This window comes from Limulus polyphemus, unplaced genomic scaffold (genome assembly GCF_000517525.1).
Source record: "Limulus polyphemus unplaced genomic scaffold, Limulus_polyphemus-2.1.2 Scaffold5478, whole genome shotgun sequence".
In the NCBI taxonomy this organism is placed as follows: Eukaryota; Metazoa; Arthropoda; class Merostomata; order Xiphosura; family Limulidae; genus Limulus; species Limulus polyphemus.
The window spans coordinates 10415-27947 of NW_013671088.1; the positions used below are offsets into that span (position 1 = coordinate 10415).

At 30.8% G+C, this 17533-nt stretch overlaps 2 protein-coding genes across 6 annotated transcripts in view; one reads left to right on the forward strand and one right to left on the reverse strand.

The window, feature by feature from the left end:
* Positions 1-7823, forward strand: part of LOC106472632 (oral-facial-digital syndrome 1 protein-like) — a 12616-nt gene extending 4793 nt beyond the window's left edge. For both annotated transcript variants that reach the window (XM_022401179.1, XM_022401180.1), the window contains exons 4-7: positions 245-371; positions 3103-3300; positions 4293-4429; positions 5210-7823. In XM_022401179.1, coding sequence (XP_022256887.1) covers positions 245-371; positions 3103-3300; positions 4293-4429; positions 5210-7337 — 2590 coding nt within the window. In that variant the 3' untranslated portion in view covers positions 7338-7823. The remainder of the gene's footprint in view (positions 1-244; positions 372-3102; positions 3301-4292; positions 4430-5209) is intronic.
* Positions 7824-16201: 8378 nt separating this feature from the next.
* Positions 16202-17533, reverse strand: part of LOC106472633 (ethanolamine kinase 1-like) — a 29072-nt gene continuing 27740 nt past the window's right edge. For all 4 annotated transcript variants that reach the window (XM_022401181.1, XM_022401183.1, XM_013933286.2 and 1 more), the window contains one exon: positions 16202-16870. In XM_022401181.1, the coding sequence (XP_022256889.1) occupies positions 16780-16870 (91 nt within the window). In that variant the 3' untranslated portion in view covers positions 16202-16779. The remainder of the gene's footprint in view (positions 16871-17533) is intronic.

Below are 17533 nucleotides of genomic sequence, written 5' to 3' on the forward strand. Positions count from 1 at the left end.
GATTGTATTATCTTACTTTATTACTAGCTACAGTTTACCTGAACAACTTGTATGATTGTATTATCTTACTTTATTACTAGCTACAGTTTACCTGAACAACTTGTGCTGTATAGTATGATTGTATTATCTTACTTTATTACTAGCTACAGTTTACCTGAACAACTTGTGCTGTATTGTATGATTGTGTTACCATGCTTTGTTACTAATTTACTTGGAAAACTTGATTGTTTTATCATTCCTGAAGTTTAGAAGAAGAAAAGCTGCATCTTGAAGAAATGAAAAATGAACAAGAAACAAAAGACAGAAAGTTAAGAGAATTACAGTTAATCATCAAAAGTTTGGATAGTGAAAAGACTGCACTTGTTAAACAGGTAACTTTAACTTTTTTTTATATATATATAGAAATGCAGTTTCATGTCAGGTTTCCATTATCAGTACTTTTTCACCCTTTGCCAATTTCTAATGTTGGGCTAATATGGCAAAAATAATTGCAACAGGATGAGATTTTGGTGAAAATATATCCTACAACTTTCTCCATATTGACTGTACCTATTTACAGTTATCGGTAAATATCTGACAAAAGTTTAGTAAGTAACTTTATTGTGATTCTCACCTTTCAAGGTGCTGGTGGATAGTTTATTGAGTACCTAGCCAAATCTATGTATAAAGAATTTGAGGATTTGCTCAAAGCCAATGGCTGTGCTGCTCATATTCTCTGATCATTAGTGCCATTTAGCACACATCATGAAAGCATTGAATAAAAACCAAAATAAAGCCCACCGGATGTAAATGTTGAAGTTTCTGGAATAGTAGCAACATTTTGCACTCACTTGAATTTGGAATTGATAGAATACTAGTAAGCCAAAAGACAGTTTCCAGATTCTTTGTCAGTAGTTTTTATAAGTCCAAAGATTCAAAAACTAAGATTTAGATGGATATATATTGTGGCTTTAAATAGACAAAATTGGCTAAAATAAATACTATGTAGTGAAAAAAAAAGAAGAAAGAATGAGCCACGCTAGATTGTCTAAAAAGTACTTATCTATGAAAAATGAGGTTGAATAACTCTCATTGTAAGGAAAGATTTTTAATTTTAACCTTTTTTACATATGTATTAGGGCAAATTTTGATTAATGTTTGTTTATTATGAAAAGATGAAAATACTTAAGTAAACCTGACAAATTATTATGTATATGTCAAAAGAATGGGCCATATTTATGTGAAACAAGAAAAAGTTGAAAGTAAAGTATAATTGGTTGTACTTAAATTTCTATTTGATGTTATATGCTATTAATATAAAGTTTAAAAGTGGTATCATAATCATCTGTATAGTTTTATATAATAACTTTGTTTTACCTAGCAAGCCTGTTACAAATAGTAAATTTACTATGGAAATTAGTCATTAAAAAAAAATTATCTGTCAGCTTTTTGCTTGTACAAAACTGTTGAAACACTTTATGCTGAATATAAATTTAGAGCCTCCCAGTGGCACAGGGGTAAGTCTGCAGACTTATAATGCCAGAAACTGGGTTTCAATATTTGTGGTGGGCACAGCAAAGATAACCCATTGTGTAGCTTTGTGCTTAACTACAAACAAGCAAGAAATTTAGAAGTATTTACTGTAATTAAAAATTATTTGTACATTAGATGTAAAGATAACTTGATGTTCTTCTAACATAAATATAAATCGTTAAGGCTTACAAGCATAGTTCATGAAGAATCAGATAAATATATGGTATGTCATGCTTTTTGTTTCCATTATATTGAAGCACAACTAGAGGTATGTATAAACATTTTAGCAGTTTCAAAAGCATTGTTTATGAATTGCAACTGCTTGGAAATTTCTGCAGTGGAAACAATTTGGTTTCCATATCAGACCATCGTTATGAAGATCAAAATGTTTTCCTAATTAAAACTATCATGGAGATACAGTTCAAGCATAATGCTCTTGAAATATTTTACACTACCTAAATTGTAAAATTCAGTTTTGATTAGTAATTTTGCACATGAAGTGCCAACAAAAATATTTTGATCAAATGGTTAATAATTTAAACATTCCTTAACATTAAGCTAAACAGGAGTTAAATGCCTTACTTAGTGATAATACTAGAACTTTATAAAGTACAGTTTAGGAACATTTGCATCTCAATTGTGAAAAGCATACACATATTTTCTCAATATACAAAACAGTACACATATTAAGTAAGATTTGTAACAACAATGTCTTAAACATCATAAAATGTACAGGATACAAAATAAGCTTATTTTTGCAATACATAGGCCATGATATGATAGTATAATGTGAAAGATTATAACATTCAAGTAATTTATCTTCCTTCTCTTACATCAAAAACATTTCTACTTTATACAAATGATTAGATACATTTTACTAGATAAGTTTCACAGGCAGGTGTTGTGAGAGTTTGAAGTCATCTTCATGGTTTGCATAATTGTTTATACCTTCCAGTTAATCTGTATCTTAAAGGCATTACCTAACAATAAAAAAAAATATTTTTTCCAAATTTTTCATCAAGATTCTAAACATCATTTTCTACTACTAGCCTTATACACTTTATAAACCATAGATTTATGTGCAACAGTGTTGTATTGGTGAAATTTACTAAGTAAAAACAATCTTTACTTATTTGAAAAGTTATCATGTCTAAATATTAGATTTGATTTTTTTGGGGGGGTTCTGTAGTTGCCACTTAAGAAGCAAAATTGTAGAATTTTATAAGTAATTTTACTCTTAAGATGAAGCCATTATAGGAATCGATCTTTCGTATAATGTTATTTAGAAATTGGCTTTTTAACTAAGTTCTGGGAAAGTACTTAAAAGCTATACCAGTAGACTGAAGTGTCATTATGCATCTAATGTCAAAAAACATTTCCTAAGAATTTTATGTTGAACATTTTATTGTATTGTTTAAGATCATGAATAAATGTAATAAATTATTAAATGTTCACTTAAGAAGGACAATCTTTTAACTTTTTTAAAGTAGCTTCTATGTTTTGTATTAACAAATCTTAATATTAATATAATTAAACTTAGTTAGCTTGACATATAACTTCACGAATATGTAACTTTGTTTTTCTTCCTAGAATGAAGCTTTACTAAACAGATTGGAAATTTTGTCTGACCACAGTGTCCTCAAAACTGACCTGCGGTCAACCACCAAGGAACTGGCTTCTACTAGAACTTACCTTGAAGATCTACAAAAGGAATTAGAAAGTGAAAAAGCACAAGCTGCTGAAACTATTCGTGAATTAAAATACAAACTTAACAAACCGTCAACAGAGGTGAGGTTTTCTTGGGAAAACAAAAGAATTTTTTGTTGAAAGTGAAATCTGTTGCAACTGAATATATAAAGTTAACTCTTTCACATTTCAACAGAGTGAAGGTATAACTACACTAAAATAAACAAACATGTTCTTATCACCTTAGTAACGTGTTTTTCTATGGATTTTAGTCAATCAGTATTTAATGTTTATGTTGTAGTAACATGGCTTAACCAAAACATGCAGGTACAGGAATTGTACAAGCAAATTCTGGTCATAACCTGAGTTATAGCATCAAGCTGTACTGATTCATCACTTATCAATGATTTTGACCATAATTTAAATATCATCTTCTTGTTGTACATCTCTGTTTTATTAAAAATTAACATTAGGAAATACAAGTAAGCTATAAGCAGGTATAAGTTCATAATAAATTCTTTGAATTTGTAACTTATATATTTTTATCTTAAAAAGGATATAATTTTCTATATCCTGTGTTATCACAACACGCTTATTAAACACCAAGTTATTGAGTAATTGTGGAAGTTGGTTGATGCCAAAAGGTAATTAAGGATTACAAAGAAACAGATTGAGTTAATAAAATTTATTTTCTAAAGTTTTGAACTATTTGTGGGTTATATATTACTTTTCATACCCATTGCTTTTCTAATTACCAAAGAATAAGCTTTGTAGCATTTATGAGGCATGTGAAACTGTGTTTACAAGCATTGATATGGTATTAGAAAAAACTGTATCATTTTGTATTTATATATTTATTTGTATATGATTTGTTTTAGAAAGTATTATCTTCAGTAAGTGAAAAAACATGAAGTTAATTTTCTTTTAATTGTTCTCTCACTGATAAAATATTTTCAATAAAATTATCATATGATTGACAAGTTATATTCTCCATACTTACATATATGATGAAGGAATAAGATTTTAGCATTTTGTGTCAAAAATTGTCAATGTCATATGTTTAAAGTAATGGATAAATATTTATTCTGTAAAAGGTGAGTAAGCTACAAAAAGAACTGGAACGTATTAAAGACAGTCATAAACTAGATGAAGGAATGTGGCAGGAGAGAAGGCATCGTTTGGAGAGGGAATTAGAGGACACCCAACGACTGGCACAAAGCATCACTGTCCGGTTGGTTTCATTTCACTTCTGGATCATAAATATTTATTATTTCAACTATTTGTGAGCTAAAATGGAAATAGAGTATTCAGTTAAAAAGAGATACACTGTAAACCCTTTAAAAGTAAGTGAGTGTTCATCTGTGAAACTTTTATTGCCCAGATGAATAATAATGTTAAATGAATAGGAATTGAAAAACACTGTGGGATGTGTCTCTAATACAACCAAATCGTTTTTATATTTTTAAACAGGATGTTGTTGTGTAATAAGAGAAAATAATTTTGAAAAATCTCTGTAAAACATAAAGAATAACTCCAAAATATACGATACTCATCTCAAATAGATACATGAAAAAAAAAATCAGTGAAATAATCCTAGAAAACAGAAAAATATAATTAAAAACTAAACTTCTTTAATAGCTTTTTTTGCTTTCATTTTTTCTAGCCCTGGTAATTTATAGTTTGAATTTAAGAATTGCTTTTCTTTGAAAAATTGGATTAGTTTTCTTCATTGTTGCAATATAAACACAAAATTATAACTAAACTGTTCTTCTGGTATATTTACTAATGTTTTAGATATTTTGTGTTCAGGTAGTTTTTATGAATTAATAAAATTCCAAGTGTTGCTAAATTGAATAATTGTTACTTTGTACATATATCATTTATGATCTGTTAGTGTATGAAGTTATTATTTTTGGCACAAAAAAATGACATAAGTAATTAATCTTTCCATATTATAGATGTCTGTATCTTATTTTTATATAATTAATTTTAAATTCTTATTGTGCTTCAGGAATGAACAACTGTTGAAGCAGATTCAAGATATGAACCTGGTAATCAGAGATTTGAGGGAACAAGTACGAGAAGCTCAAGTTCATGCTGATGCCAAATCTTTTATTACAGCACAATGTACTGAAACTCAGACACAACTACCCACATCTTCAAGACTTGCAACAGACATTGAAATGCCTATACACAATAAAACATCTTCGGTAGGACGTGCAAGCACCACCTTTCACCCACTTGGTTCATTTTTCGATACCTCATTATCAAACACCCATCTTCCACCTGAGCTTCAGTTAGTTCCACCAACATATCCCTTTATGAACCAAAGTTATATAAAGAATGAATCTGCTAAGTTTTTATCTGAGGCCAAGCACAGGATTAAAAGGCTACAGCAAGAATCAGAAGTATTAGATAGCAGGTATAATCACTATTTGCAAAACCGCTCTTTAGATTCATACTCATATTTATTAAAAAATGCTTCATCTTCATACAGAATTCCACCAGACAAAGCATTCTTAACAAATGTGACCAGTGAAGAAGTCATTCTAGAGAAAAAAGGAGAGCATGATATGCAACATGTAACATTACCTGACAAGGTAAGCAGCAGTATTCTTAACAAGACTAAAAATTTCTTTAACCCAATTTCAAAATATATTCCTAAGGATGATGATGCCAGTCCTACAGTAAGTACACCAGTAAAAGCTTCCAAAGGCAAACGTTTAAGCAATAATAGTTTAGATTTATTAAACATGCAACAAAAGTTTGATACAGTTATGGGTGAAACTTCTGAATGCAAACAACCAATTGGGCCGCAAGATTGTTTTAAAGATCTCAAATCACTTTTAGAACATGATTCTTCTGTTTCTAAAGATAAAAACCCTGATTCTTCCAGTCAGGACACAGATGAAGAGAAAAGGTTAGGCCAGGCAACTTCCAAAGACTTAGAAAATGAAGTGAGACATGGTTTTGTAGAATCAGTAATTAAGCAAAATACAGAATGGAAAACCCAGCTACCATTAACATCTAATAGTTCAGAAATTAATGAACCACCTGAATTTAAAAAAATACCAGTTAACTTGAATGCAGCATGGGAGAATCAAATGTCTAACTCATGTAAAGATTCAGAACTTACTAAAACACCAGTTAACTTGGATAGTGCATGGAAATCCAAAAGATCTACCTCTTCTAAACTTCTACCCATTGAAGAACCAGTTAATCTTGGTACAGAATGGAAAACACAAAGGTCCGTTCCTTCTAAAATACTACAAAGTGAACAGCATTTGGAAAGTACTGAAGCTCCTATTAATCTTGATAAAGAATGGAAAACACAAACATCCACCACTTCTAAAGTTCTACAAAGTGAAGAGCTTTTGGAAAGTACTAAAGCTCCTATTAACCTTGATAAAGAATGGAAAACACAAACATCCACCACTTCTAAAGTTTTGCAAAGCGAAAAGCTTTTGGAAAGTACTGAAGCTCCTATTAATCTTGATAAAGAATGGAAAACACAAACATCCACCACTTCTAAAGTTTTACAAAGTGAAAAGCTTTTGGAAAGTACTGAAGCTCCTATTAATCTTGATAAAGAATGGAAAACACAAACATCCACCCTTTCAAATGTTCTACCGAGTAAAGAACCATCTAATAATAGCAAATCTATAGTTAATCTTGATGCTGTTTGGAAAGCTCAAGTCCCTATTTTGAAAAGTTCTGAAAGTGAAATAGGAAGTTATCTTACAAAACCAGTAAATAATTTGGACACTTCATTAGAAAATAAAAAATCTACTACAACTAAAATTACAAAAACCCTTCCAAAGTCCCAATCAGTGTTATTAGAGGGAGATGACAAGAACATTGTGACACTTACAGATAAGAATGAAGTTCCCCATGAAGAAATAGACTTAGTTAAGGAAACAGGAACTAATAAAGCCGAACCTGACACAGTTCTTTTAAATAAGCATCGAAATTTACCTGATCCAGTATTGAATTCTAATAAATCTTTAGAAAGTAGCTTGAACACACCTTTCAGCCCCATTCACACTTCACATGTTTCTGAACCAGTTTCAATTGTTACTAAAAAAAAATACTTCTCCGAAGATGGATTCATACAGCACCCCACAGCAACCCATTTTTAAATCTGCCTCTTCAGCAAGAATAGAAAACTTGGGAGAATCTTTACATAGAGACCTTGATGATTCCAAACAATCATTCCAAGAAAAGACAGGGTTTACTGAAGTGAGAGAAAAATCTAACAGCACATCTGTTCCAGGACATGTAGATTGTGTACAAGAGAAATATATGTTTTTGTCGGACAACGTGGAAAGAACAGAAACAAGACAAAATTCAAATACAGTAGCTTATGAAAACCAGAATGAAGTGAACAAAGAAGAGGGAATAGGGGAAGATGAAATCAGTGAAATAAGTGACATAAACTTGTCTGTAGAGAGCGTGGAAAAAGCTTTAATGGATGTACAATCCGAATCATCTTGGTAGCTTATTTTACAGAAAATTTATTCAACATCATGAGATTCTTATACATGTTTGATTCATTGCTCTCGTGATTTTTATAATTCATGTTCACAAAAATATTCTGTTTGAATAAACAACAAAAGAGGATGTTATTTATAATACATTCTTTTTATTATAGAGAAATATTTGTGCGTATTCATTGTTTATCATTTTCATGTATTAAGGCATGTTTTGATACTCTTCAAAGTACTATTACTACAGTACTCGTTGCTTACCAAAATAAAATTTGAAACATTATCAAGTATAAACAAATGAAACAGTCAATCTTAGATTTTTATTGTATAACTTTAGTTTTGAAATTATAATTTTGTATGTTAAATCTTGTACATTTGTATTTAAACTGGTTACTATGCTTAAGTTACAAAAAAGCCTGTTTTTTCTTGAAGAATAATTAAGTTATTCCAAAATATTTTTAGTTTCTTAATTTTTATATATAAACTGCAATGTATCTTGATACAAGCTTGTGGTATTTTCAAAAGGACATCATTACACTTACTCAAAAACAAACTTAGGTTTTATTATTAGTATAAAATTTCCATCAAGGTGTGTGTTATAGAATCTATAGTAATAATTTGTTTTAATTACATTTTGTACTACTTAATGGTGTAAAGATGCAGTACAGTATACAAATTATTTGTGAAAATATGACCTCCGAGCTCTGTATGTATACATGGGTGTATGCAAAGTTAAATTATCAAGCTGCCATTAGGATTTTGCTTTACAGCTTTGTTTGTTTGTTATGAATTTCGTGCAAACCTACATAAGGACTATCTGTGCTAGCCGTCCCTAATTTAGCAGTGTAAGACTAGAGGGAAGGCAGCTAGTCATCACCACCCACCATCAACTCTTGGGCTACTCTTTTACCAATGAATAGTGGGATTGACCTTCACATTATAACACCTCCATGGCTGAAAGGGTGAGCACGTTTGGTGTGATGGGGATTCAAACCCCAGGCCTCTTTACAGCTTTAATAATGTCAAGTTGAAAATACGTATTCCAGAATTTCTTAAGCATACACCTTAATGTACCACAATGTTGATGAAGATTAAACTTATATGTAAATGTACATAGTATATATATTCTTGCATTCATGTAAGGATGACATTAAATAAGTTACTTGTCTTGACTCTTCTAAAGAAAACCAGAAATATTTTTACAATTTTAAAAATTATAAATATTAATATTCAACAACTAATCCTTACAATAATCAGTTTCCATTGAAACCTACCTGTAGTCTCTTAATCATCATTAATTAAACAAAATTATAACCTTAAAATTTACATAAGTTACTGAGAATTAAACATTCAAAATAGTAGGTTAATTTTTTTCATATAAATGTTTTATTTGTTTTGAAACTATGTGTAATTTAGTTTTCTTAGTTTATTGGATGACTTGGTTTCAGAAACAAACCAGTGTCACAGCATCATCACATTTTTCCTTGCTAACATATGAAACATCTTAATTGATATGCACAACCTGGTTTTAAGAAAAAACAATGTTACAGCATCCCCATATCTTTCCTTTCTAACATATGGAATATTGTAGTTAATATGGATGACTTGGTTTCAGTAACAAACTACCGTTACAGCAGCATCATATCTTTCTCTTCTGACATATGGAACATTGTAGTTGATATGCACAACTTAGTTTCAAAAGTAAAACAGTGACACAGCTTCACACCATATCATTCTTTATTAACATATGGAACATCTTAGTTGATATGGATGACTTGGTTTCAGAAATAAACCAGCAATACAATATCACTATGTCTTTCCTTACTAAGATAGAGAATAACTTAGTTGATATGGATGACTTGGTTTCACATATAAATCAATGTTCCAGCATGATGCTATAATTTATAATTCTGGTTTTAATTTGTGCTTAGTAACAGATTGGTCCATTAGATGCCTATCAATTTTGTCTATACCTATAAAGGAGAGTTGTTGGTGTGTATTTGATGTCAAAAATTGTTGTGAGGAACTGGTAAAAACCAATTCCAATGAAATTTGGCAAAGGAACTCAGGTGGACTCCCACAGAGAGAGAAAAATTTTAAATAGATTATAAATTAGATGAATGGTTTGAGTTTGACAGCCATTTCAATATTACTTCTTTAATACTGTAAATGAGGGCTAAGCTGAGTGAATAGGTCAGTAACAAAATAGGTGAGATTGAAAGCAAACAACAGTGACATTTAATATACACGCATTTCACGGGAACATGCAATGGATGAACAGTTCTCATGCCCATTTATAACATTAATTTCTAAACTCAGTATTGCTAGGTATCTTGGTTATGTGATAAAAGGTAGTCAGACTCATTCTTTAAAGAATAATAGTTAGAATTAAATATAGTTGTGTTAATGGAAAAGATAGATGGAATTTACTTAGCTACCTGTATGGTACGTGTAAGTTAACACATGGATTTCCAGTCCAAATTTCATTCTAAGGATAAATATGAGAAATCTCAAAACACTAGAGTATTACTTGTCCCGAATGTGTGTTACAAAAATTGTTATCATAAGTTATTAAGGTGTTATTTAAGATCTGGGCATAAGCTTAATAATTTAACAATGTGACATATTAAGAGACTTACCAAGCTATTATGATTGAAGTTTACCTCTTTTAAAAATCAAATTTTTAACCTTGAATTTACACTCACAAGCTACTAAGAATCTCGTGGAACATCCCTTAACTTTCAGTGGTTCCTTAGTTGGATAAGTCAGTTCAAGATGATATTTAATACATGCAAATTATTCTTAAACTTATGGACTTAATATTTTAAAAAACATTCATAAAATGTAAAACCCACTCTTTACTGAACAGCAAATAAGAAGTAAATGTACATTTCAAAATAATGAATATAATGTAAATTAATATGCAACTTTCTACAATCAATAAACAATGGGAAAAATAACTTGAATCATCAGATTTAGCTGTAGGCTACAACTAGGATACTAAAAATCTAATAAAATGTAAATTTTATAAATAAACAATGGGAAAAATAACTTGAATCATCAGATTTAGCTGTAGGCTACAACTAGGATACTAAAAATCTAATAAAATGTAAATTTTATAAATAAACAATGAAAAAATTAAAATAATTCCATGTAACAATATATGGCACAATCTGATAATTTTTTGATGTAAAGCATATACTGCTAATATAGCAAAACATGATGTTTTTAAGAAAATAACCATGTTAAACAAAATTACTTGAATCTGTGTACACACTTGACAAACTGCAAGTTTACATTCTTACAGTTTTTCAAACTCCAAACAAATCATTTAAGCAAATATTTCACCAATGTTTTAGAGAACTTTGCAGTCCATCATCGTAACAGGTTAACAACCCCAATGATTTATTCAAACATTCCACAAAAAATTGTGAAAACATGGTAATTTGCATAAAAATACCATATTTATTTTGTTTGCAATGTTATTTTTTTTTACAAATATTATACTTAAAGCAACAAATTGGATTTATCTCTGACTCTTACATTGATTATTACATTTAGCTCCCCTTTTTTATACTGTGGTTTAGCTGTTAAAAATATGCAATAAGTATTAGGTCTTGCAAACTTAATACCACAATGAAAATTAATTTTACTTTATTGTATGGAACAGTCATTAAAATGAATCAGTTTGTTGTTATTAACCATGAATACTGTGAACTGCACAACCACCAAAATGTTCGTAAAATAAAGTTTCAGTTACCTAAATGGAGATGTCTATTTTGATGAAATCTTCAGTCCAAACACTTATTACTGCAAGGTCGATTTTCTAACCATGCTTCAAACAGTAGATTTCAACACTAATTATTTAGCTAAATTAGGCTTAACATAGATATGACATATTTCTGTAAGTAATTTATACACATGCTCCAGTATATTAAGTTTAAGTTGCATTGGCTTAAACTGCACTTCATTATGCAAAGTAGTGCACTGTGGCTCATCTCTGCAGAAATCAGAGGAATGTTAATATGGTCTTAAATTTTCCACAATAAAAACAACCACCCAAAAAACAGCTATAGTGTGTTATGGATTTTGTAAAAAACCAGCTACAATGCATTATGGCTATTTTGTATCCACCCATAATGCACTGATGGTTTGTAAGTCAACCACAAACCAAACTATGTGTCTAAACTTGTTACCTTTTCTCTTCACTCTTTAGTACAAGAATAGTAACATGAAATAAAAAAAGTGTTACTTGCTGCAGAATCCTTTAAAAGAGAAATCTTTCTGATAATTACGTACTGACGTTAGTTACAAAACATAATTTGAAGAGAAGTATCATACTCACTAAACAGTGATACCAAGAATTAATGTTTAAAGTGAAAAATTGTGTTTGTTGAATTTGTTGCAAATCTACTCAAGTGTCATCTGTGCTAACCATCTGTAATTTTGAAGTTATAGACTATAGTCAATAGAAAAAGTCAATACCACCCACCTCCAACTCTTTACCAATGATAGTGGGATTGACTGTTACATTATAGCACCCCTATGACTAAAGGGGGTGAGCATGTTAAAGGACCAGTTTCAATCGTACAACCTACCATAACTACCAGCCATGCTAGCCTGAAGTGAAAAAATTAAAAACTTCAAAAGAAATAGAGGCTTTAACCTCTCAGCATTACAGGTGTTTAAATAAATATGAAGTGATAGGTGCAGAAACTCTTGGAGCAGCTAGACAGACATTTTCTAAAATCTGCAGCATATGATGTTACTACTTTTGCAATGCTTGGCTTGATTTGGATTGTCTAATTTATTCCAGTGGTAATAACAAGATTGAGATGCTAGTACAGAATTGTGGCAAGATAAAGTATAGCAAAAGGCACATATCAATACAATGCAAACAAGAGGAGAATGGCTCGCACAAAAGAAGTTGGTAAGAAATGAACATTAGACAAATATAGTTAAAACTGCATAGGCAACAAAAATATCAAAATTAAATAATAGGTTGAACAATCACCAAGTTTTTTTATATTTTTATTTAAAGAAGGATGATGTTTCGAGCTAACACTCTTCATCAGATCGTACAGTTTAATGAGTAAGAAATAATGTGTGTATTCATCATAATTATCGAGAAAGTATAAAACACATTACATAGTGATGATATAGGAGTAACGAGTAAAATTACTATTACTGTAAGGCAATTAATCATGGAGACCATTATTCAGTCTATATTAAATTTACAATATAGTGTAGTGAAGTCAAGATACTTAAGATGGGTCATTGTAAGCATTATTCAATACAACAAAAGAAGTTAGAAGCACTGTGGCATTTTTTGTTATTTTCAATGAGCAAGAAATATATGTCATAAAAATGGTCACGTATAGCACACATTCATGCAATATGACAAAATATTATGTAGAATTAACTAACGCATTTAAGATGCTTGACCACAAAAGTAAAAGTACAAACCAAAGATGCATTTTAATCGGTATTGAGAAATAGATAGACCTGGGAGCTGCCACTGATTTGTGCCATCTGTCACTATTTTTTTGTGGCCCCAGCAGCCACTGATTATTTCTTGAGCTGCTAATAACTACTGAATGGCTCAGCCATTGGCGTATATGCTCATTTTCATAAGAGTGTGTGCTTTCAACAACAAAAACAGGTACTGTCGAGCGTGCAAGACCACCAACCTCAACTTCTAGACTAGAGCTTTTTATAAGTTTTACACTGACTGTCATCATTTCTTGTAAGTAACAAGTTTGAATCTGTGTTTATTAGATTCTTACATCCTCTCTGATTAGAAAAGCATTCAAGTTTATTGTGCTTACATCTACAAATGTCAGTCAGGCAAATTGAAATTGAGGCTTAATCTACGATTCTACTAGATCTACCCTAAGTAACTACTAATGTTAACTATACCTACATCTATCAGCAATGCATGTGGCTGTAACCACTTGAAACACCCTTATAACACCAATATACTTAAAGAATTACATTAGTCTTTATTACCATATATTATTAAACTGAGTTTATTGTGATATTAACTAAAACTACAGTGTAAATGCTCTGAAAGATCCGTTTGAATTGTAACCAAAATGGTGCAACCTGTCACCCATAAAAACTGAACGGGTGAGTCTATTCCTTGTGTGCATACTACATTTTAGGCATAGTACACACAGAAGCGGGCAAGTCCATAGGGGGTACAAAAAAGGCTACAGTGGGGTGTAATCTGAAGGTATAGAGGTCTGCAGACCCCAAAACAGTATTTACTAAACTATAAAATATTACCAGTTATGAGAGACTTGTGCTTTTCCTTATTATTATTTACTTCAATCTACAAAATATATAATATAAAATAAATCTTATTAAAATAATGTAATATAAATAATAATAAAGGATAACAAAAACATTTTCTCAAATCTATTACTCTGATGTTCATTTGTCAATGAAATAATACTATTTTAATGTATTCTGCCACTGACTATTTAAGTGGATATATCTAAATTCTTATTGCTTTGATGAAATTATTAAATTGAATTAGTAATAAAATCAAAAAATTTTTTTGTAGATCCCATCGTACACCAGGAAGTCCAAATGAGTCTGCAGTTGAACTGTTTGGGGTCAGGGAAGTGTAAAGACACAAATGGCAATGTGTCAGTTAATTTGGCTTCCCAAAATGCCAAATTAATAGCGTACAAACACGTAATAACAAGTAAGGTAAAGCAGCTTAGCAGTATTATGGACTGTTGTGGAAGAAAATGGTAATATTGTGGAGAAAGATGTGTATTACTGTCGACCGTGTTCAACAGATGAGCAAGAACTACTGAAGTTAAAATAAATCAGCTCATATATCCCGTACCCACAGGCTTGAGGAAGGAATAGCGACTAGCAACATGAAGGTTAATCTCTTTTTGATACACAGAATAGACACAAACACAGAAAAAAATAGTAAAGAAGCAAATCAACACACTTACAAATTACTGGCAGCTTAAACCTACTGTAGCATACTCAGAAATTGTATTCTGTGGCTAAGTGACGACTTGCTACCATTCACCATTGTGCAAAAACAGGGTTCAGAAAATTCACAGAAAACATTTTGGTATTCATTTGCCAAACAAGTTAACATTGGGAAAGGCCCCCGCTTGTGGATGTGTATAAAACAATTCAGCAGGATATCAGACATCAGCTAATCAAGACTGAAGTTGCCACTATTATGTTTAATGGGTGGACAGACAAGCATCAAAAGCTGCCTTTCCTAGGAGTGTGGGTTGCAGTCTTGTTGGATTGGGAAGTTCATATTTTCACACTGAGCTGTGGCCACTAGAAGGCCACACTGCTGTAAATCTGAAAGAAAAGCTGAGAGAAGTTATCTTTGAGTTTTTTGGAAAAGATGCAAGCTAACAAAAATTGCATGCTGTAACTAATGGTGCAGCAAATGTTATGAAAACATCAAGACTTTTTTTTAATAACCATAGCATTGTGTTGCTCATTGTTTGCACTTACTACTTACTGAGGATGGGTTTCTGAGTAACTTACTAAAGGTAGATATACTGTGACAAGTCCTACTCAATCAGCCAGGATGCTATGTTCAGAGAAGACCTTGAAATGCTTCTTGTGTAAAAGAATTGTGCATGTTATTTGTGCAAAAAGTGAGGAAAAAGAAGATGGTTAGAGAGAAAAATAAACAAGATTCAAAGACAGAACTTTGAAAAGAGGCTGAAAAAATGGTCATGCAGTAAAACAGAATTTGGACAAAATGTCATTGTTTGCATTCCACAACTTGACTGGGAAAGACTTGCTCTGAAAAAGGTTCTTTATGTCATTATGAGTGTTAATTCAGCTGGACCAGTTTTAAGCCAGAAATGACAAACGTTTTCAAGTCTTGAAGATGTTATCAGTGTTATACTTCACTCAGTTGCAAGTGCAAAACCTGGACCAACTAAAGGATTCATTTACTGCAGTTTTAAGCTTTGCTTCAACAACGAAAAATGCAAATGTGTGCAAAACTAATAAATCCAACTGCCACAGTAGCAAAAATTTAGATAGAAAAACAGAACAACTTCATTTTGTTAGCTTACTGTCAAGTTTATTTTAATAGCTTCACACAGATCTCAGAATAACTTGTTATATTATCGTGTAACTTTTGGAACCTTGCATTTTAAATAAAGAAGCTGAAATACTGAGATTATTTTTAACTTTGAGACATGCAGTTTGATTTGGGAATGATTTACAAAATGATAACAAGGTGTTGTAGCAATCCTAAATTTCCCAAAATATGTTTTAGATGGAAGCAAAACAGCCACAATGACAAATAAGATCTTTTTCGTGTTTTAGTACTTTGACAAACAGCCAGAATGCACTGTGGCTGTCCCTAGATGCCTACAATATGAAATTTTTGTTAATGTCATGTTTTGGTCATTTTATGAAATCCAAAATGCATTGTAGCTGTGTTTTTTGTTTTTTTTACTGAAACATTTCAGTTGTTACTTGCTCTGACTATACTATAAAATCAAGTCTCAAAGTAGGAAAACAAAGATTTTTTTTTATTCATACAATTCACAAATCCAACTGATCTAGCATATGGTCCATTATTCATAAATTGTTGGGTCTATAAATGAATACATACACACATGCAGATTTATACTTTCATAAATACACTGCATATTTCAGTACTATTGAATAAACATGCATATGATACATCATTGCCTACAACTTGTCAATTCTAGGCTTTCACTTTATAGAGGTCAAGCAATATTGTTAGCATCATATTTGCTTTGAATTTGTAAGGTACAATAAAAACAAAAACTATTTCTCTTATGATGATTTAAAATGAATATTCTTTATATATTTCTATATTCTAAGGTAATCTAATACTCATAAAAAAATATAACCTATTTCTGGTTTGGTTGTCGAGTGGTCAATGATTTATGAAAGAGTAAAAACCATTTAAAAATATTCACACTTAAAATTAAAGGTTCCGCTTACATATTACTCAAACTTTAATATATATAGCATAAAATAATTTTTACATTAATCTCTTTTATTTCCTGGTAGAACAAAATCAGAATTAACTCTGATGCACAGATTTGGATAGTTAGCTCACGTTTTCCACATACTTATTTTCTGACAAGTCTAGGAATTCCTCCTTTCTCTTATAGTATTCCCCAATTCTGTCTATGGCATACCTGTGCAGCAAGATAAGCAATAAAATATATTACAATAATGAAGTATGGTGAAGAAACTATTTATTGTTAGCTACTACTCCTCAAAATATAAAAGATTAGTAAAAACTTTTAATTTAAAAAGGGAGAAGAAAAAGAACAGAAACAAGTTGAATCAAAATGCAAAAATTATATTTCTTAAGCCTACAACTAGGAACTCTAAAAAAGTAAACAAACAAGGCTGGAAATAGTGTACATTATTTTCTCAAGTTACAAATCCCTAATTTGACCCCATGTCTACAGTAGTTATCAATTTTAGAGGAGTCAAAATAGGAATTTATAGCTTGAAAAAATAATGTACACTATTTTCAGCCTTTTTTTTTTTTTTAAAAGAGTCCCTAGTTGTAGGCTTAGAAATATCATCTTTGCATTTTCATTCAAATTTTTCAGTACTTTTTTGATGATTCATATTCCCCCTTTTTAAGTTAACAATTATTGCTAAACTTGTTTCTTAAGTTTTTTTTATGTTCATTTATAGAGAATACATTTTTAGCTGCATATGCATTCAGTTGAATGTTACATGTTTTTAAACAATTTACTGCTGCATTGGCTTTTTATCCACCCAACCACCACACTGAACTTATTAAAAAATAAGTAACAAATGTACAACCAAAAATAAAACATGTA